The 23,691-nt window shown below is 31.6% G+C and overlaps 2 protein-coding genes across 2 annotated transcripts; one reads left to right on the top strand and one right to left on the bottom strand.

Annotated features, from left to right (window-relative positions):
- The first annotated feature begins 8,732 nt into the window (after positions 1 to 8,732).
- On the top strand, positions 8,733 to 14,489 carry LOC125871063 (uncharacterized). The gene is made up of 5 exons (XM_049551651.1): positions 8,733 to 9,044; positions 10,222 to 10,402; positions 10,819 to 11,272; positions 12,961 to 13,035; positions 13,745 to 14,489. Exons 1-5 carry the CDS (start codon positions 8,967 to 8,969, stop codon positions 14,244 to 14,246), a joined length of 1,290 nt encoding a protein of 429 aa, XP_049407608.1. The 5' UTR covers positions 8,733 to 8,966; the 3' UTR covers positions 14,247 to 14,489.
- A 479-nt stretch (positions 14,490 to 14,968) lies between these two features.
- Positions 14,969 to 22,169, bottom strand: LOC125871060 (elongation factor Tu, mitochondrial). The gene is made up of 12 exons (XM_049551647.1): positions 21,911 to 22,169; positions 21,465 to 21,540; positions 20,942 to 21,034; positions 20,785 to 20,859; positions 18,793 to 18,897; positions 18,617 to 18,707; positions 18,280 to 18,485; positions 17,884 to 17,967; positions 17,196 to 17,258; positions 17,043 to 17,105; positions 16,471 to 16,711; positions 14,969 to 15,402 (listed from the first exon to the last, which is right to left on the bottom strand). The coding sequence occupies exons 1-12, from the start codon at positions 22,093 to 22,095 to the stop codon at positions 15,332 to 15,334; spliced, it is 1,353 nt and encodes a 450-aa protein (XP_049407604.1). The 5' UTR covers positions 22,096 to 22,169; the 3' UTR covers positions 14,969 to 15,331.
- Between the last annotated feature and the right edge of the window lie 1,522 nt (positions 22,170 to 23,691).

The following is a 23,691-nucleotide window of genomic DNA, read 5'->3' as shown; positions in this document are numbered from 1 at the left end:
GTTGTGCCAGAAAATGGTGGATTAAGTAGTGGGAAGGTGGTGCATATGATTGAGTTGTAAATGCATAATGTAACCGTTGGGTCTAAAAGGAGCTGGCCATTAATTACATCATATCTCGAAAGATTTAAAATTATAATAATCTTGAAATTTTTAGAATTTATAAATACATATTTTTCACTCGATATATAAGTTGTATATTAGATATATGTTATGCATTAGATACATGACTATACGCCTAATTCATATTGATTGAGGTTTGAAATAATTAGAGTTATGTATCAATAATAAAATTTATATCAGATACATTGTACACAAATATAATTGTACAATGTATGGAGAGAGAAGGAAAAGGGGATTTTTTGTAATTAATTCAAATGATATGAACTTTTAAGGATTATGTTATGTCGTGTAATTATATAATTTTTGCATAAATTATATATTAGTTATATATGTATTAATTATTTTACGTTTTATATTGCATAAAAAAGTAACTTATATGTGTGTTAATTATTCAGATATCTAAATAGCAAATTAGATAAAATATTGATTTTGTACATTTATAATTTGTTTTTTTAACTAGCTATCAAACTTAGTATTACTATTTATGCAAGATTTAATACATTTCATAACTTACCTAATTAAATCATGCATTAGTAATATACTAAGTTTGGTAGTTAATTAGGAGATAAATTATTTATATATAAAATTAATGTATTATATTTGATTTGCTATTTAAAATTGCACATAATTAATATATGTATAAGAGAAAATTATGTATTATTTTTATTTTACTAGAATAGAAAATAGAATTATTAGTATATTTTTTTATAAGAGAAGAGAGCAGAGGTTATTGGTTGGTTTAACATATTTTATTTGATCAAAAAAGATACAGATTTTTTTATATATATACTAAAAGTGATATAAATTATACCATTTATGAAATTATATCATTTATGTAATTAATTTGTGAATTTGTGTGCGCTTCGCGTGGTTATAATATATCAATAAAGTGTTTAACTAGTAGGTAGCCGAATTTCAATGAAGTCATAAATTACTATTTTGAACCAATGAAAATTGTAAATTACAATAATCAGATATTCATACAAAATATAAAATAAAAAAGAAATCACTAAAATAACATACAAAATAAAATAATACAATATTATTCTTACGACTTTAATCATTAAAAGTAGAAAAAAAAATACGACATCACAGCACCACTAACATTTTTAGTAAAAAAAAAAGTAAGAAGGACAAAACAAACTTAAAACAGAAGTCTTGAAACATCTCCCCATCAACAAAACATGTATATTGAAAAATGAGTGGTCGATTAATTCTAATTTGGTCATGTTAGTATATTTAATTAATTAAAGAATATATGAATAACATAATATATATATCTTGTGTTTAAATTTATTGTTCATTTTATTTAATCCTAATTAAATTAACATGTGTTTTACTTTATTAAATCACATAATTATGAAAATTACATTAATTTTGTATATACACATGGTGTGGATAAGTTTTCACCATTTTCTAAACGTTTCTCAATACTTTCTAGTTTCTCCTCCATTAATTCTCTGCTGCTTCCTCAAATCATTTAAATACGCACATAAGAATTTGAATACAAAAAGATTTACTAAAATTAGTATTATTTTACTAAAAATAATTTATTCTATTCATATTTTCTTGTTTCAAATATATTACAATGATAAGCAGGGGCGGACCTACCTTGTTGCAAGTGGGTTCATATGAATCCACTTCGTTGAAAAAATACATGGTATATACATATATATTCAATCTGTTTTTCTGAAACAAAACACACTATATAATTAATTTGACCCCACTTAAACCAATAGTAACACGTAGCGCAGCGGCAAAGTAGCTACAATTTGAATGATTTATCGCGGGTACGATTTCCACCTACAACATTTAATACTTGCTTCATTTTTTTTTATATGTTGAACCCACTCGGTAAAATTTTTGGGTCTGTCACGATAAGTGTTTTGCTACAATCAATTTATCTTACTCATAGGGTCTAGAATGGACAATATCTATAATATTATCGAGATAAAAAAATAGATCCTTCTCATTAATCGTTTTAAATACTATCAAATTAAGGATTTATCATAAAAATATATATAGTGTTTAATTTTTATTTTAAGAAAAGGTCTACAAGTGATTTATCATAAAATATATATAGTGTTTACATTTTTATTTTAAGAAAAGGTCTACAAGTGTTTACGCATTATGATCTAGTATATTTAATGAATTTAAAAACAAAATAAGAACTTGCCTTCTTTTTATTTTTTTTGTACAAAAGGATAGTAATATATTATAATTTAATATGCATCCGTACAAGATAGTGACAGCGTATGACTACTGCTATCATGCGGAAAGGAGGGGGGGATTACTTAGAGTATTCGTACTACTGGGCGTTAACCGCCTAACTTATGTTTGATCGGTTGGTAAATGAACTTCTATTGTTAAGATAAATTGTTTTAGTAATCATTTTGAGCTTAAATCTTTTCCTTGTTACAAAATAAAATAATAAACAATTTTATAGCATATAATTGTCATAAATCAATTAGTATAAAATTTAAAACTCTATTCGAACTAAGCAACCAAAAATGGGGAAAAAATCAAAAACCTTATGAACATGTTAGCATATTTGAGATCGAGAAAGATCTTAAAATAGAATTGTATATTACACACAAGTCTTGATACAATTGGGATGCCATTTCCCATTAAAAGAACTTATAATAACCAATCGACATCAACACATATGAAATAAGGCGAGTCTAGATGAAACTACACCAAGGATTTTTGTGTCCCAAAAATTTCCGACTACAAATCTCTATCGTCTAAAATTAAAAACAACCAAATATGTTTATGAAATATTTGCATAAGATACCACTAATAATAAAATGTAATTTCACAAAATTACAAAAATGAACATATATAAAAGGATGCAAATCATCAAAATTGTTCTTCATTCAATGATGAGACAATGTCATCAAACAATACTTACCTCATCCGGCTGTAGAAGATGAAGGGAAAAAGTAGAGACAAATTTAGAAAGGTTGGAGGAAAAAAAGTTGGGAAAAAGCGTTTTGATGAACCGTTGCATCTTTTATGCATTTGACTGCACAACTGTTTTCTGGCTTCTCAAAAGACCTGCTACTTTTAAGAATTTTAAAATTAGAAAAAAGACCAAAAAAAACTAAAAAAAAAAAGAAAGAATCCTGCCATTGAAGAGTGCCATATCATCATTTTGATATTTAGCTTTATAAAGATATATAGATTTATGTAAATATAACCGAAAGTAGCAGCATTTCAGATTCTACATTGGACAAATTACCGCACAATAATATTTTGTTTTCTTGGTGTAAAGGAGAGTCAGTGTGAGAGAGGAGCGAATCAAGATAACATAACCTCTTTCATCAAAAAATTATATTATACATAAGTTTAATACTATTTTTTCTATCATAGAAATTGAATTTTCTTAAATTGTTCATATATCTATCTTTTTATATTCTAAATTCATTAGTGGGAATTTTTACTTCACTATTGTGTAAATGTATTTTGTTTTCTTAGTGAAATTACATGGTCATCTCAACAAGTTTGGGGGCCTAAAACCAAACATTATAAAGAGGCCCTATTCTTTTAGTTTTTGTTTAAATGCCCTATTTGTTTAGTTGATAAATATAAATTGAATAATTATAATACACTAGTGTAATCCTACAAATGAGGTCTAGAGAGGCAGGATATATGTAGACATTATGAAGTAAGAATGCAAATAATGTAAATTTTCAATGAAAATTATATAATATAAAGTTAGAATAATAAAACATGACTCAAAATTTAAAAAAATATGATGATATTAAAATAGTGTAGCGATGAATTTGATAAGTTGATAAATAATATTAAAATAGTGTTGATTAGTTTTAGTGCTTGAAATTTAAATAAGACACCAAAAACAAATTTAGTCTTTTTATAAACCCACAACAATAGATATCACATAATGTAGAATGTTTGAACGTTTGACAGACTTAAGAATATTCAATAATAAAAAGTAAGTATAAGAACACAATATTGTTGGTTCATGATAATCGTCAAAATATAAATGAGCTAGAAAACAAAATAGATAGCCATATGCAAAATTAGAAGGGATACTACAATTAACTAGCCACATGAGAATCTAGAAAAGACACTACAATCAACTAAACAATATTCAATTTCTCAATTATATTTTCTATACAAAAAATTACTTTCAAATTTATCAGTACATGAATTTTTTTTAACAATATATATACATATACATTAGTGGTTTAGTGGCCTTATGGCCCAGAGGGCCCTGAGTGTAAAGAAGAGTTTTAAAACGTTAACTCGTTAATATTACAGTCTTATCAGGTGTTATTGGTTTCAAAATTGTGATCTAAATTATTATTATTATTATAAAATGATATAATTCTTTCAAATTTAGTGTTCCTAAAATGTTTATCCAAATAATTACAATATCAAACACTATGGAAACTAGTAACAAAAGTAAATTATCAACGCATAGCTAGGTCAAAGAGAAACTTGGTAAAATATTGAGGACACACTTTACTTTGCTTTTGCAATTATGGTTGTATAACATCAACAAAGAATTGTGCTGAAATGGTAAGTGTAATGGCGAATTCAGAATTCTTGACTTGTGGGTGCTCACTTTTTTAAAATATAAAATTACTATAAATCACATAATATAAGTACATAATTATTTAAACGCTATATTAAACATTAATGAGAAAAAATAAGATTAATTCTACCATTGAAAGAAAAAATCAGTTTTTGAAGAAGTTTTTTTTAGCTTGCAGGTTTTCTTAGCCAAATAGCCAAAATTTCTCAAGAAAAATAAGAAAAGTAATTGGACATGACTTTTAAATTTTGTCATCTCACAAGAAATTCATTAAACATAAAAGATATTAAGACTAAAAGTTAAGTATACAAAGAAAGTAAAAAGAAAAAAACATGTGAGTTTATTCTGAGAGGGAAAGAAAAAAATAGCAAATGTGTAATTAATTAGTTGTTATTGGCGAGAATCGAACCCTTAACTTCCTCTAAACACAAAGTCTTCAAACTAGCCACACATTCAAAGCACCCATTCGGAGATTTGTTCATTGGTGCTGAATGTTTAATACAGTCAATTTTTAAAGAAATTGATTTATATATAAATAATTTTGCGTCGAGATTAATAGGTGATTGAGCACCCGAAAGGGTGTATGTGGATCTGCCCCTGGTTAAGTACTCATCCTTACTAGAGGTTTCGAGTTCAGGTTTGAGTCCCCTGGTATGTAATCATCTTTGTTAGGGAGCGCTTTATCACCTAATGTGAGACTTTTCGATGTAAATTTAAATTTAATCGAGCTGCAATATAAATATCGAACGCCAAATAGAATTAAGGTTGTATAACTAAGCACATAACGTGTTGAAGCACAGAGAGGACAAATGCCCACTGCTTTATATTATATTGTGGTCACAAATGGTTTGATTTTTTTTTAACAAAATAAAATAAAATAAATGAGATAGAGATTTTTAATTTTGTACCTGCTATCTACTACTATGTCAGACCTTTCCTTTTCTCTTTTTTATATATTTCCTATTTCATCTTATGCTAAGTTTTATATAAGCGTGATTTTATTATTTTGCAAACAATAAAAAGATTAAAGTGTAAATCAATAAAAAAAATCTAAAACAAAATGGAATATAAATCACACAGTAGCATACATTAAAGTTGCAACACCAAAAACTCTTCAAATGAAGTGAACACTATAAGGAATTACTTACCATCCTAATTTAAGAGAAAAAAAATATGAAACTTATAATCTTAAAATAAATTTTAAAAACTTTTATGCTCATTAATTATTTTATTAAGAATTTTTTAATTATTATTTTATTAAGAATAACATGAAAATTAAAGTTAAAATATTACGAAATATAAAAAGATACTATCTCTTTGAGATTTAACGTAAAGGAAAATATATTACAGACGAATGAGGTACTATTTTTTTTTTTATCATTTGGAAGTACTAATACAATTGATTATTTTTTTTATCCCCATTCTACCTGAAGTATTTCTTAATTCTTTTCTCCTGATGTTTTTTCTCATTTACAAAAAATTTAATCTTAATACTGAATATCATTAAATATATATTATATATGCTGGAAAAAGTATAAAATTTAATCGACCACCTAAAACCTCAGAGATACTGTACACTCTATGACTTTGGAAGATGCATGCAAGGCCATCTCCAACCCTACCCTCTATATTACTCTTCAAATATAGAGTTCTCTATTTCTTCAGGCAATTAACTCCAATTCATTTCTTTATTTTACTCTCTAAAAAAATCTTCTTCTCTCTTTTCAATATTAATTTATTATTTCTATTTCATTTTCTTATTTTATAATATAAATTATTTCTTTTTTATTTCCAAACAATCACCCTATATAAATTTTTTTTCAAATTCATTATTTAATATAAAATTATGTTTTATTCTAAATCTCTTAATAACATAAACTGCAAGCAAATATTTATATATTATACATATTAATGGATAATTCAAATAAAATTAAAAGCATTAATGATACAATTACACAAACATTACATAATACGCAAATTTCAAAATTATTAGTGCATTGCTCTCATAAATGTTTTATTAATACATTATGGAGTTCAAAATGAGCATTTTGCGCATTCTTTTATTTGTATAATCATGTTATGTATTGTATTTTTAAATTAAAAATTTCATCTTATCATACAAATTTTTGTGCATTCTTCATAGTGAAGAATAATAATAATTTCAAATTATATCACTTAAATTGACAAAAAAAAATTAAAAAATTGAAATATTAGTATTAATTTAGAAGGAAAGTAGTATATATTAAATAATATATGTTTTTTAAATGATATATTACATGTTAAAATATTACGAATATTAGATTTATTTAATGATCTTATTTGATTTATAATATGTTAATTACATTTATAATAAAAATAATAATAAAATAATCAAAAAGTGAAATTGAGAGTATGAATAGTAGTTCTCCAAATAGATCAACTATCAAACATGGTACTTTCTCTGTCCCAAAATAAATGTCACTTTAGTAAAGAAAAAAAAAAGTCCCAAAATAACTATCCTCTTAAGCATTGAAGACACAAATTAATATGTTTTTTCTTATTATATTCTTATTAGGGGTGTGGAAAAATTGATTGACTGATAAGTCGAATCGAAAAAGTGCTATTGGTTTTGGTTTTTAAATATTGGTTATTGGGTAAATCGATAACTCATTAAGATTGTAGTAATTTACTTTATCCGTACATAAATATTTAATATTAATCACAATACGTTACCCTTTAGTCTTCAATTTACACTTTACAATGTTTGAGTTCATAACTTCATTATATAAATCGTCAAAAACCTAAAGTAAGAACCCTATTCCTCTTAATTTCTCTTTGTGTTATACTTGTATAGTTCTTTTCATCTTAGTTATTACTATTTCTATTTTATGAACATTAGTAAAGTTACATTATTTACTTGTCGTGTTAAATTGTTGGAGAAATCATATATTGATTTATAAGCATTTTCGTATTGGTTAAATCGAAAATCGGACCATTAAGGACCAAAACCGATAAATCAAAAATCGATAAAAAAATAACTTATTGGTTTGATTATTGATTTAACGTATTTAAAAATCGAAAATCGATAATACATAAAATTGAATTGAACCGAATTGATCTATGCACACTCCTAACTCTTACTCTCCATCTTCATAATAATGTTCATTTTTCAAAAGACATTTATTAAATAAGAATAGTTAAGTAAATTACACGTTATATTTTTTGATTTCATAAAAAAACATATATTTTGTTAAAACACATTTATTTTGAGATGGAAGAAATATTACTTATACAAAATTTAAGATTTACATAACGCATCTCCAAATCACATTTATATTTGAGCTCGACTAAGTTTGAATTTGTGCTAAAAAATCTTACCTTTCCAATAAAGGTGATTACGTATCGACTCAAACTCGAAACCTCTCTCTATCCATAAGTACTTTACCTCAAAACTTCTAATTAAAAATGAAGAAGAATTTGCCACTTCACCTCAACTTACCCTCTTTAGAGATGTGAATAGAAAAAGAAGTATTTTCAGATCTGTTTGGGAAAATGCATAAGTACCCCCCAGACTATGCCCAAAATCCCTGAGACACACCTAACCTTTACTAAGGTCCTATTACCTTCCCAAACTTATTTTTTAATTAATTTTCTACCCCTTTTCGGCCTACGTGGCACTATTCTTGAAAAAATTGTCAACACGCGTTGGGCCCACAAGATAGTGCCACGTAGACAAAAAAGGGGTAGAAAATTATATATAAAATAAGTTCGGAGGTAATAAGACCTTAATAAAGGTTAGGTGTGTCTCAGAGATTTTAGGCATAGACTGGGGATACTTGGATTTGATGTACTTGAGCTGAGGGTCTTCCGGAAACAGCCTCTCTACCTCCACGAGGTAGTGGTAAGATCTGCGTACACTCTACCCTCCCCAGACCCCACCTAATGGGATTTCACTGGGTATGTTGTTGTTGTTGTTGTTTGGTAAAAAATGAAAGATGTTCAATTGGGTGGACCAAAAGGCTGTATTATTAAATCTCCACCACAAGTCTTTAAGAAGAATCCAAAAACATAGAAAAAGTTGAAAGCTGAATTTTTGTCTAGATTCAAGAATCCAACCAAAAAGATGTAACCCCTAATTTCTCAAGGGCCATTAAGTTTTGTAAACCACCAAATTGCAATAAAATCTTAGGGAACTTGAGGTGAATAGCAGGATAAGCCCCTCATGCTGTGACTATCAATAAATCAACCATAAAGAAGAGATTTTTGGGTCAGAAACTCAAGTTTCTGAGTTGGGTTTCTCTTAAACATGGTTGAACGTTGTCTTATGGCTTCTCATGGTTATCCTCCTTGCCTTTTTTCACCTCCAGAATTGAAGGTTTTAAAGGTAAGCTAGTTTTATAACTCTTTTATGAGTTTGATTTTTAGTTATTGATTGATTGATTAGATTAGATGATGGGGTTTTATTTATTTTCATATTTCTTTTGTGTCAATTTTTACTTGTTTTGATGTTCATAGTTTTGTTTTGTGTTGTTTTTCCTGGAAATTCTGGGCTTTGCTGGTAAATGGGGTTCAATTGTTAAGGTATGGGATATAATAATATGATTATTTTCTTTAAAAAAAGAGAGGCAATATTTGATCATGTAGTCTGATCTAGATGACCGTTCCATTGTTGGTGATGAACGTAGTGAGATTATGTTGTCATTCGAATTTGGAGGTGCAGTGATCAGCATCTATATATTAAAACACACCTCGAAGCTGATTAGGCCATCTATCGGTTGTTATTTTTTCTACATGTACTGTGACCATCTATGTATTAAATCATACATAGTTAAGTAGATGGTAATGGTTCACGTAAGAAAAGGGATTAAGTGATAGTTGGCCTAATCAACTTCGAGGTGTGTTTTTTAATACAAAGATGGTGATAGATCAGGTAGGAAAAGGGAATAACTTATACCTAGGGTGTGAAACTCGTGAAAAAAGTGACAATTCAAACGTGTTTTTGACCATTTACTCAGTATTTTTATTTTTATTTTGTTTCTAAATCTTCTATACATACATATAGTTTGAGTGCTACTTGTTTATATGCTGGTTTTCTCTATATCTGATTCCACAATATGCTAAGATGGTTGAAATGAAAAAATCAGTAGTTGTAGTTATTATCTTCCTTGCTTCCTACAAGCCTGGAGCGTATTCAAATATATTGTTGGATTATCCGACTTGAAAAGGAAAACATCCATACTTATCATCTTGTTTTCCTATAATAGAAGCATATTCTTTGTAATTAGAGATGTGTTATTTGCATTAGAGTTGCAACTTTTTTGTGGATTTGCTTTAATTTTGAGATACCAAGTGACATGCACCTAAGATATCCTAGGTGTAACAATCTTATATCTCCGCGTATATAAGCCCTGCTTCAGATATTTGTTATTCCCTGTTATTTAAAGAATTGTCAAGTTGTCTGACAATTGATGAGCAGTTTATCACTTTAGTAGTCTACTCTGATCTTTAACTTCAAGTGATTGTAGACCCACTAAAATGGTATGCTTTCTTTTTAATTGCAGGATAGTCTTCCTTTTTTTCCTATTCCTGGAGTGAATCAAGATATTGCGAAGTCAAGTTGTGCTAGCGTAAGGTTTAATCAAAGACTGGATTTATGGAAACCGATGAGTCGGTTATTGGCAGGCAATCCCTTTGTCAGGATCCTATCAACCGCTGAAGGACCAGAACTCATAGATGCACGAGGTTCATAGTTCACACTACCTCAAAATTTTGCTTAAATTTTGAGTTTTAAATTGCTTGATTATCTTAGATGGATCGTTACTGCTCATGAAATCTTTTTAATACTGTACCGTACTGATAATACCATCTTGCATGTGATGGTCTGTAGGGAGAGAGAGAGAGAAACAACAAATGCTTTGAGGATATCTCTATCTCAATCCAAAAAATAAAAAAGAAGTGCATCAATACTATGTATTTTTGGTGTAAAGAAGAGGGTATAGAAGAAGTTGAACAGTTAGTAGACTTTTTAGGATCTTTGTAATTACTGCAACTTTCTACTGTTTTTTGGAGGTTGCCAGCGTATCTGTACTGCTGAAGAATACAGCTTTACCTTTATCAAAAATACTGTACCATACTGATAAACTCTATCTTTCCTGCAGACGATCACTTGAACTCAGTGCTCTTGAGCTTTGGGATTGCTGAACAATGCACAAGGCAGGAGAATATTTTGAAGTACCTTAGATCTGGATCAAACGATGTAGAAAGCGGTGAAATAGATATATCTACACTCTTTGATCTAATGGGACCACTGGTACATGCGATAAACATGCATCAACAACAATTTTCTTCTTATCTCGAACAACAGTCTCATGATGCTAAGTCTAAGCCATCTCTTGTGTATCCAAGTGCTGCGCTCCACCTATGGGAACCTTCTTCAAATTTGATAGGATTCAATTCAGGAAAAATGATTCATTCTGATGGCCGTCTATTAGTTAGTGGCGCCACTGCTAGCATTGAGATGAAGGACATACTTTCAATCATCTCCGAGTTCTACTTCTCAAAAGACTCAATGAAATGCACAAAGCATGCAATGGTGGTTCCATACTTTGACAGGTAGCAATAGTTTCTTTGCTTGAATTCTGCCCTTAAGTTTTTGTTGAGTAGATGTGACAAGTGCTTCCTTGTCCATTTGGTTTATCTTATTGAAAATAAAACTTGTTGGGCTTTGCTCTTCTGTATTGATTCTCCTCTGTGAACAAAAGTAGCTCATAAAAGCTTTTGTTCTGGCTTGCAGCACCATAGGTTTGATCTGGTTCCGACACTCGAATATAGAGATATCATAGCTAAATTATTATTTTTCTTTCTTGAATAATTTGGTATCTCAGTTGAAGTGAGTTAGTGCCTCGTCTCTCAAATGCTACTAGAAGGTGACAAAATGTGTTGGCAAAATATAAGAGCAACAAGATAACGATTATCACTGTTGAGGACTAGATTGGGAAGTGATTAAATAGTTTAAATGAAGCCTCTACCATTATGAACAAGTAAATGCTTGGCATAGTTGCATATTATCTGAAGGTATGAATACAATGATGCAATCAAGACGATAGTAGCCAGAGGGGCATGGGAAAAGAGGATGCATAGACAGTGATTTGCCAAAGGAGTGTAGAAAAATCCTAGTTCGGAAGTACAAAAACACTAGGTGATTTCTTCCCATATGTCCTAGCCTTAGTGGACACAATTACCTTGTAACTGATGCTAGTGGAGGCGACATGTATCTAGTGGAATTAGTCAAGGTGCGCAAGCTGGCCCTGGCACCACAATTATCAAAAAAAAAAGAAAAAAGAAGAAAAGTGTAGTGATATCCTAATTCAGTTAGAACCCCTAGAAAACCAAGGTTTTCATAATAGGTAAAAAATAAGCATCTTAGCATGTAACCGTTAGTAACTATTGCTGGTGGGAAGCGACTGGTATCTAGTGGAATTAGTCAAAGTGCATGTGGTTATCAAAAAAAAGTCCTAGTTTGGAAGTGAAGTGATATCCTAATTCAGTTAGAAGCCCTAGAAAACCATGGTTTTCATATCAGGTCAAAATAGGCATCTTAGCATGTAACCGTTCTGATCCTATGGGAAAGGGTACCATGCTCAAATACCCTGGCTTACATTCTTTTACTCTGAGCTGTAAGAGGGTCCAGGTCTTCCACCTGTATGGGTTTGCCTTGGTAGATGCTTGTTGTGTGCCTCTATGGGAAAGACAGGTAGGAGGTGTTTTCTAGTTGTTGCTATCTACAGGTTAATGTAATGCAACCAGATTAAGCTTGGTTCATCATGGCAATGAGCCAGCATCATAATTGTCAAGGATTTATTAGCTTCTATTGGTTTGAACCATTTAGAGTGGTGAGGTTAGGATATTATGCTTCAGAAGTATGTAGATAATAGCACAAAGGATGATCAAGTTTGGGAAATTGGGGATGTCACAAATTGGTGTCGGGGTGAGCAACAGCTCTTCGGCTTCTTTCACCTGGGCTAAGGGGAAGTCATGCTCAATCGTGTGTTCCAGATTGGTACTTCTGTATACAAGAAATAGGTGAGTTACTGACTGACGAGTTTAGCTATTGACCGAAACTATATAGTTGCTCAGAACCATCTTCTTCTTCATCAATTGAGACAGTATGTAATCAGAATAGTACCACTAAAATCATCCAGCATGTTAGTTTCCCTGTCTGTTAATACTGAAAAGAATGTATGTGTTTGATAAAGTGATCACAGCCCCTCAAGGTTTAAGTGAAGTTATTCTTTGTGCAGGAAGACATGCAAGACAAAGTCTAAAGGTGAAAGTTCTGCTCAGAAACTAGACGTGAATGCAGCATCTCTAAGGAGGTATCAAATTCATCTCATATACCCTTTTTTCATGCTCTTTGTTCTCTTGGCTAAATTTTTTGTTTTACGATACCTATGACATGGAAATATTATCCAAAGATACATTTGATCTGTGCTTTGAAGTTTTGACTTTTTTTTGAATACTTTCAATGATTATTTCACTGGTAACTGTAGCAGAATATGTTAAACATGCAACAAGGATATATTTAGCTAATAAGGCAATTCGACAAAGCAAATAGATTTTATTACTATGGAGGTTGTAAATAAGGAAGCAACCACATAGCTGAATGTATGATCCATGTTTCCCATATCTAGGATAAGTAGTTCACTTCTCAGGTCTGAGGTTTTGCCTTTGTATACTCTGTCGTAGTATTCTTTAGGGAACAGTTGAGCAGTATCTCTATTTGACACGTCTACTAAAACCATGACGATAATTTCCATATTTCTGCTTGAATATTCATATAATTACTGCACATTATGAAGAGGGAAATGAACAAGGACTTAGAAGCGCCCTATCTCAATTTTCAGATACTTAACTGATGTTGATCTATATAAGTTATTTACTGTAGTCAGCTTATTTAATAGGAGGAAAGAAATCTAAACTTTCATGTGTAATAGCAATCAGTTGCATGAGCTCTAATCTCGTGTAGTTTCTAGTTTACACTACCACAGGAAGAATCCTCTCTCACACGTTTACACTTTTTGACAGTCCTCAGAAAACTAAGTACCAGACATCACCGCAGAGAAAGAGCAACAAGAGAGCAGTTAGAGAGAGTGAGATCTACAGGAACAATTACCTCCATGCATGTGAAAGCCTCCTATCCATAATAGTTGACAAGAAACGGCATGGGAAAACTGCAATACTTTCATTGAAGAAATCGGGTCCTCAACTACCACACTTTCTGACCACGTTCTCTGCTACCATTGCTGGAACTGGCATAGCCGTCCTTTTCTCAATTGCCTGCAGACTAGCCTGTGGAAGAATCGTCTTCTCTGCACCTAGACTGTTGAACACTGGTTTAGGCCTTGGACTTATATGGCTCTCTTGGGCTGTCAATAATTTGAGGGACACGGTTGTGGTGATCAACAGAAGTCCAGGCAAGTTGGATATGATAGAAGATGATATGATGAATAATTTGGACAAAAATGTGAAGGAAATCTACTTCAGAGCCGCAACTTTGCTGGCAGTCGTAGTGCTGAGGCTTGCTTGATTTCAAGAACACAAGATTTAGAGACTGTAAAAACATGCACAGCTTGGGGGATGATATATCATTTGCTCGTTTTGGGACATCCAACTGTAATATAATATTTGAGCAGAAAGAACTGGATTTTCACAGCACGAAACATACATAGTGAGTAACAAAGCTCAAGCTCTTTCTACTCGCGTAGTTTGTTTTGTAGTGGATAGTCTTGTATAATGATGTGAATAACACTAGCACGAGAGTTCTAAGCTATTCGGATCTTAAAGAAAGAATTTTGACATTATGTTCAGGAGCCCAATTTAATTCATTCAGACAAAGTTGAATATTTACTAGTTATAATGAGGCCACAAAAGGATACAGAACTACAGAAGGCTGTGTACTTTTATGGTCAAGTATACATCTTTTTCCTGCTACATTAAGTCTTGACAATGTTGTGATTTGCATTATCAGTCCAACTTTAATGTAAAAGTTATTTTGCCCCAAGTTAATTAAGATGCTAAGATTTGTGCAACTACACTTGGTTTGTTGTTATATACAATTCCCATTTCCAGAAATAAAAATCAAAGAATACAAAGACCAATACAGAACTTCCAAGTAACATTATCAGAGTTAAGTCCAAGGTTCATCTCAATTCCGCACTACTGTCAAAGCTCAAATTTCGTGCATAGATGTGAAGGAAAGTTTAAGCCCATCAGACTTCGTAGAAAGCACATCATATACAGAACACCTGAGGGAATGCAGGCAAACAGCTCGAAATGATAGTAGGATTTATTGCGTACATATGATTACGCAGCATCTACCATGGAGTTTCTCGTGAATGAAAAAAAGACCATAGTTTATACACCAAAAAGTTCATTATTTGGGGTAATAACTGCTTATGAACTATAAGATGCTACAAAGTGGACTACTTTCTCCAATATATTCAATTTCACGACGACACATCTCTTGGCATTGCAACTGAAAAAAATGTCAAATGATGATTAAATTAGCAATCGTCACGTGTCTTGTATTTCCGCAAGCGCAATAGAATTTTCATTTGTCAGCTCCTCTTGAGACAAAACCAGACTGAAACTGATCTTGCATTTTCAGAACCCTCAGCTCAGTACTTTAGAAACAACCCCAGCACCAACTGTTCGGCCACCCTCTCTCAGGGCAAATCTTTGTCCTGAAAAGTTACGGGTAGATGGGGCATAAACAATCAGATGTTGTACCGTTCAGAGAAATACTTTTCTTCAACAAGGTCGAACAACAATCAAATCTCTATGAAGAAATCCTTAAAACACAAACAAGACATGCATAATTATGAGGCAGCATTCAAATGGAAAAGACAAGAAGAATCAATTTCTAAGTTGCAAAATAATCCAAAATCTTGCATTGGAATAGGTAGAATCAAACAGGGGTGTTAATGGTTCGGTTTGGCCAGTAATTCCAATATTTACACTACCGATTTTCAGTGAATCTACTGTGTATAACATATTTTTCCAAACCGATCCTATCATCTTGGTTTCTTTTCTATTTCAGTTCTTAATTTTTGGTACTTCATTTTAAGAAGTCACATAAGAATATAAATGTTACTAGGAACCACATTTGTTACATAAAATACTATTGTTTTATAATGTTTAATTTATATTTGTTTAGAAAGATTATATGTTTAATTTTTGTGTGATACTTCAATACATATATCATGGGTGCGGTTCTAGACTCATCGAAACCCGTCTTTATGGGGAAAGACCAATAAATCAGTCCAGTTCAGTTCTCAGTGTTGTAAAAAACTTTAGACACCCCCAGAATCAAATTCAAAAACTATATATCAAATGGGTTTCACTGTACATCAAGGTTAAAATGATGGAAACTTCAGACGAAGTGGGCCAAGGCACCAATTCATGTGATGTCATGAATCCAGTTGTTTTGAGAATGAGATTGATCATCACATTAGTAAGAATACTAAGAAAAATATTGAAGGCAATGTAAATGTTCCCTCAAGTGAGATGATGATCTCTTCTTTGTCAGGGGAGAAACATATAACCAGGCTAAGCATAAGTCAATATAATGCACCCCAAAGAATCTCCAGATCTCAATAAAATAGTATCACCTTGTAATTGACAATGACCATTTCAAAAATATTGTCACTATGCAACTTCAAGGGGAGAAAAGAAGAATATCTACAATCGCAGATGAACCCTTACTCCACAGACAAGAAAAAATCACAAAATGATTTATAAAATACAAATACCTGTTTCAAGAGGAACTGGAGATATCAGCTCAAAAGTAGCTGTAACATTATCACCGGGCATAACCATCTTGACATTTTCAGGCAACTCCACTTTACCAGTAATGTCAGCAGTCCTCATGTAGAACTGAGGCCTATAGTTTGAGAAAAATGCTGTGTGCCGACCACCTTCATCCTTAGTTAGTACGTATATTTCTGCCTCAAATTTCTTGGACGTTTTCACACTACCAGGCTTTGCAATCACCTATAGACAAATACTATATAAGATGCTGGAAGACACACATGTACATAGTCACATTATCAAGGTAATAGATAGGATTTTGACTTCATGAAACATCACATTATCAGACTTGAACAAGTACAACATGGCAAATAGCAAAACGCACCACAAAACTGTATGATTCTACCCTGATACCAAGCTACTTCTAGTAAAATTAGCAACCAATGTAAAATGTAGAACAAAAATGAAAGCAGAAGGAACTTTTACACCTTTTCACAGATAAACAACTCTGCAGATAAGGTGGCACAAATGCCAAGTCACTTTATGAGTAACACGCAGTGAGATTTGGACTTACCATTCCTCGTGTAATATCTTCTCGTTTTAAGCCACGTAGAAGAAGCCCGACATTATCACCAGCCTAATTAAGAAAATAAATCAGAATAGGGACACACAATAAGTGATACATGAAAACTATTAGAAAGTTGCATGGATTGACTCAAATCCTTACTTGACCATTATCCAAGATCTTCTTGAACATTTCAACACCAGTCACTGTAGATTTTAAAGTTCCCTATAAAAAAATGATAACATGAACAAGTGCTAAGAAAAGCACAATCATAGTTCTTCTATGAAAGCACAATAATGTCCTTTAACATACAAATAAGGGGACATAATTTCTCAAAACTACACATCCAGCTACAATTAAATTAAGCATCCTCATCATTACAATAATAGCTAACCACTACTTAGACTTGTTATTACAAGAGGTCATTGTGCCATTAGAATTCACTTACGTCTTAGGGAAGAAGAGAAATAGAAGAGCTCCGAAGGGATAGAGAACCATTATGTGTACTTGAGGAATACCCTCTCATTCCTAGTTTCTTATTGGTGCATTCATGAAGTTTCAGTGGGTCTATTATTTTGCTTGTTTACAAGAGATTTTTCTATACCTTGTAACAAAATTTACTCTTAACTTGTAAGATTGTGACAGACTACATATAATAACCCATAACATCAATAAGTTACATAAAAGAGTGACATTTGTTCATCCTAAGGTTTCAACAACACAGACAAATAGGAAAGGCATATCGAAGTCTAGATCACTAGCACAGTAAATCTGGAACATGCTATGAACCAATATATTCTCCCCCTAGAGAAAGTAGGTAATTGAATATGTGAATACGCTAACAGCTAACCTGCATCAGCCCTAAAATCTCCACATCTTCTCCAACTTTTATTGTTCCCTGTTCAATACGGCCAGTAGCAACAGTTCCACGTCCCTTCAAAACATTAACTGTAAATGATCAGTATCACATTAGAAGCAAGGTTCAAGCATTATTATTTTTCCTCTTTTGGAAATGAAAGATGGACTGCTGCAAAAAAAATATTTTTCTACCTTTCTCAGAGCAAAGGATTGTACTAAAATAAGCAGAAAGAGGTATAGCATCACAGCACAAAGGCTATGAACATATGGAAGTAAAAGATAAACCTCAAAAATGAAGTAGAATTCAAGGGATCGGAAAGAAACTGAAAAAAGCAAAGTCGTTTAACTGATCTCTGGCTAAACATGAGCTACTAGAATATCAGATTACCTGAATTGAGAATACATCTTCTACTGGCATTAAGAATGGTTTATCAAGCTGACGCACTGGATCTGGAATGTATTCATCTACAGCATCCATCAACTTTAAAATAGCTTTCTTTCCAATTTCTTCATTAGTTCCCTGTAAAGCAGAAAGAGCTGAACCACGGATGATAGGAATTTCATCCCCAGGGAACTTGTAGAAACTAAGCAGTTCTGCAAGAAAGGAAATCTCACGTAAGGAAATGAACATAACAAAGTCATGATAGCTGCAAGCAAGTTACCAGGACTTCAGGTTCTGCATAAGTAATAATACAATTGACAAAAGTACTGGAAAGCTGGCACACCCCGAAGCTCCATTTCAACAAGTTCCAGTAGCTCAAGATCGTCAACAGCATCAACTTTGTTTAAAAAGCAGACAAGAGAGGGTACACCGACCTGCAAAGTATAAGAAAAAGAAGCAATTAGAATCACCAAAAAAAGTCTATTTCAGTTATTTTCTGGTCTATCCACGAGTATCCACCTGGCGGGCAAGAAGAATATGCTCCTTTGTTTGAGGCATAGGTCCATCTGGAGCAGATACAACTAGAATACCACCATCCATTTGGGCAGCTCCAGTAATCATATTCTATAGATTAAAGCAAGTGATTAGAAATTGAATAAACAGGAAGTTTAGGATTATTAGAATTTTTCAGAGCAACTAGGAGTCTATTATTAGCATTAACACCAGATGTATATCTTTACTATTTTTTTGGTGCAACATGGCTATTGCAAATGTTTTAGACACCAAGGTTGACTTCTTAAGCTTATTAAATAATCAGTAATTTAGCCCATACTGTAAATATTTACAGCACTTGTTGCTTACATTACCACAATTCTTTTAACTATTAAAAAGGAAATTTAGGGGAAAACAGAGTTACACTTATACTTGGAATTAATTTCTAACATCAAGCAGCAAAAAATAACCCGAATCCGGGATGTGTTATATGTCAATTTTTGCTCAAAGAGCCAAATAGATTCATCTTTAGGTAGGGATTGCCAAGTTCCTATTATGTCTCAATGCAAAACTTGCAACTAGACCAAGTCTTCATAAGTTTTATCTTCAACAAAAGAATCAATCACCACAAGTAACAACATATGGTTTAACTTACAAAGGAGAACAAGTTAAATTATCTCTCACTTCAGAGAAAGATTTTCCGTAATCCCACAAGTTGCTCCCAAATAATAAATTGTCACTGTTGCCCCCAACTAACACTATGTTTCTTGTTCAGAGAGCAGAAAGCTTGAAGAACCATTAAACAATGAAACAACGTTTAAAGATCCCACCAAGAAAGGGTTGAAAGAATTTGATACTCACAAATCACAAGAAACTAGTACTGCAGTAGTGCTTTTTACACTAGGTACTCCTGCATAGGCCAAAATTTACCACACCAAACAATACTTTTTCAATCGGAGAAAGTGAAGCACAACGAGGTGTAAGAAAAGTTGGATGATGTCTACCACTTGGGGACCTCTATTGTGCCACAATATTTTAGCCTCTAAAAATACAACTCCTGCCATTTAATTTGAATTGACACACTCTACTTCGCAACATCCCAAAATGTATTGATTATTATANAGAACCATTAAACAATGAAACAACGAGAAAAGATCCCACCAAGAAAGGGTTGCAAGAATTTGATACTCACAAATCACAAGAAATTACAATGAAACAACGAGAAAAGATCCCACCAAGAAAGGGTTGCAAGAATTTGATACTCACAAATCACAAGAAATTAGTACTGCAATAGTGCTTTTTACACTAGGTACTCCTGCATAGGCCAAAATTCACCACACCAAACCATACTTTTTCAATCGGAGAAAGTGAAGCACAACGAGGTGTAAGAAAAAGTTGGATGATGTCTACCACTTGGGGACCTCTATTGTGCCACAATATTTTAGCCTCTAAAAATACAACTCCTGCCATTTAATTTGAATTGACACACTCTACTTCGCAACATCCCAAAATGTATTGATTATTATACCATCTTATTTATTGTATACTTCTATACAAAATTTGATAAATCCACGTTTCGGTTATTTTTCAATTACTACAAATATAATAAACAAGTCAGAATTAATTGCTTAAACTCCAAAATTGATCACTAGTACCAAATAAAATGGGCCAATATTTAAGGCAATGAGGTAGATGGTCTAATATAATACTTTGATGGTTTTAACCAGGAATAAAGCAAATGGAGACATTCAATAGTCGATATTATAAAAGAATAGAGCTTATAGTTTTTAAGTAGTTTCAGTCTTCATTCACACAAACTTTTGATCTTAAGGGAACTAGGTAAATTGCTTTATTACTAGCTTCATGGTCAGTGAAATAAACTCTCAAGTGATACACAATTAACTGAGTACTATTCACAATTCAGGAAAGACATAATTAATTACTCCTACAGCAGTGGCAATACATGGAACATGGTGAACAAGCATATTGCAGTAAATATAGGTAGGTTTTGCATCTCACTTTAACGTAATCCGCGTGTCCTGGGCAGTCAACATGAGCATAATGTCTTTTAGCTGTCTCATACTCCACGTGGGCCTACAGAAACAACAGCTAAAGCATTAAATACAAATCGAAATCAAAAATATTACACCACTAAGGAAGGAGAAGTATCCCCTACTGTAGCAATAGTAATTCCTCTCTTTTTCTCTTCAGGGGCTTTGTCAATTTCATCAAATGCAACCGCCTTGGCCTTTCCTTCTTCTGCTAGGACCTAGACAATGCATATGTGCTTATCAAACAATTGGTATTGAGTGGAAAAGAAAAACTATTTTAAAAAAACGGATCTAACAATGTTCGACATCATTCAATAAATAATATATTTCTTTACAACCTTCAAAAAATCTAAAGAATTCAAATCAGTTTCTCAACTTCAAACTTTGATGCAACATTTTCTATACAATCTTTAATCCACTGCCACAAGTGACAAGTATAATGATAATACACTAATCAATATAACATTTTTAATCATTATGTCTAGTATTAGACAAATTTGACTTTCTTTCTGTTAAGAATAGAAAACTATTGATACGTCTTATGGCAGTGAAATCTGTCCCTAGTAACATAGCACACTACTCCAATTCTTTTTTCATATAAAATGAAATGGAGGTAGTAATAAATACATAATGTCCGACCACACTAACCTTTGTAATTGCAGCAGTAAGAGTAGTCTTCCCGTGATCAACATGGCCTATAGTTCCCACATTTACATGAGGTTTTCTGCAGTAACCCAGATAGCAAAATTAGCTTTTAACAAAATTCAGCTTAACCTCAGACCAACTTGTGCGATTATTACACTGTGTATGTCATTGTTGTAACAAAATTCAGCTAAAAAAGAATCAAAATGGCTACAGCTCAGGAGGCAATGATCACATCATCACAGGTAAAGCAGAAAGGACTTTCCAATATAAAAGAGAAATTAATATTTTTTAAAATTACATTAGTGTAACAAAAATAGCAGTGGATCAAGTGAATATATTAAGTCTCCACGGATTTAAATCCTGAATCCACCTCTAGACCAAAATATACTACACATTTATAACAAATTTACTCTTTTGAGTTACTGCAACTGAAGTTTTTATAAGCTTACGTTCGAGTGAAGGTGGCCATGGATCTCCACCATGGATTAGAAAGACTGGAAGTATCATTTCCATTTTGCGTCTCGGAGAGTGAAAACTGAGAGGAAACTGATCCTCCTCTACAACATGAGTAGATTTGAGGAGAGAGTGACAATACGCGCTTCGAATTGGGATTCCTGAAAACGACGGACGCCATTGGAGAAGATGAGAAGCTGGAAATGGTGTTCAGGGGTTTTGAAGGGTTTAGGTTTTTTCCAGTGTGTGTTTCTCCGGCTGTCCAGAAGGGTTTTACTTGGAAGGTGCTAAAACGACGGCGTTAGAGTGCTTACTTTGTTGATGGGCTTGACGGCAAATATCATATGCTATGGGCTTTTTCGTACGTAGGCCCATGCAGTTTTCTTAAAGAATATATATATATATATATATATATATACTATAAGAGTATATATACATATATTCTTGCGGTATTATTAAGATTTATTATAATAGTCTAGTTATTTATTCATATTATTTTTTTATTAATTTTAAAATAGTTAATTAGTATTTTAATTTTTTTGTATTTATTTTGTTTTCTTAAAAAGGAAGNTAACGAAAAAAAAGGAAAGAAAGACCAAAAAAAGAAGAAGAAGAAAGAAACAAATAATAAAATCATTACCAAATGGTACCTCTAATAAAGAATAAAATGAAAAAAAGAACCAAAATAAAAATAAAAACAATAAATGAGAAAAAGAACAAAAGAATATGGACATAAAAATTTTGAGAGTTATGAATATTATTAAAAGTAAAAATTAAAGAGGGATAAGTTATGTGTAATAACTCCTTGTGAATAAATTAAAAATAAAGAGAAAAATACTTAAAATATAAAAAAATATTATCATTTTATGAGTAGAAGTGAGACATATTTCTATTATATAGAAGAGTGAAGTGGTAGGACGACCAAGGGTAAAAATGTAATTTCATTCTAACAAAAATCTATTAAGAAAGATAGTAAATAATTCTAGAAACATCATTTTATATATTAAGTGAATTATGATCAAGGGTAAAAATGTAATTTCACACTAACAAAAATCTACCAAGAATGATATCAAGAAAATTAAATAGTACTAGAAACATCTTTTGTTATTGTTATTACCATTAACTTATTTTCGTTATTACTTTACTTTCTTTTCTTTTGTGAATTATTGTAATATCTATTCATTACTCTATTTTACTATTACTTTGATTTAATGCTTAATATTTTTTTCTATTCACTATGCTTATCAAAAATGCCTACTTTAATATAAAAATTCATTATGAATTAATTATTTTCACCTTTATTTGGCTCTAATTAATATACTTGAAAAGAAATAAGTGTGATAAAAATTAATAATATGTAGGACGACCAAGGGTAAAAAATGTAATTTCATTCTAACAAAAATCTATTAAAAAGATAGTAAATAATTCTAGAAACATCTTTTTATATATTAAGTGAATTATGATCAAGGATAAAAATGTAATTTCAAGCTAACAAAAATCTACCAAGAATGATATCAAGAAAATTAAATAGTTCTAAATATTACACACTTCAGCATAGATCTCTTATTAGGAAGACTAATAACACAGTTTTTTCAACATTAAGAACTTCATTTTTCATATATTCCCTAATGGCCCTACTTTTGTAAAACAATTATAAGACAAAAGTAAAATTCACTATTTCTTAGTGAAAACATCACTTCTGGAACTTGTCCATATAACAAATTTTCAACAAAATTCAATTGATCCACATTTTTCAAACATTCTAATGAATATGATA

This window comes from Solanum stenotomum, chromosome 7 (assembly GCF_019186545.1).
Source record: "Solanum stenotomum isolate F172 chromosome 7, ASM1918654v1, whole genome shotgun sequence".
Classification (NCBI taxonomy): domain Eukaryota; kingdom Viridiplantae; phylum Streptophyta; class Magnoliopsida; order Solanales; family Solanaceae; genus Solanum; species Solanum stenotomum.
The sequence above is the reverse complement of the archived record's forward strand: the minus strand, read 5'-3'. Positions and strand labels throughout refer to the sequence as shown.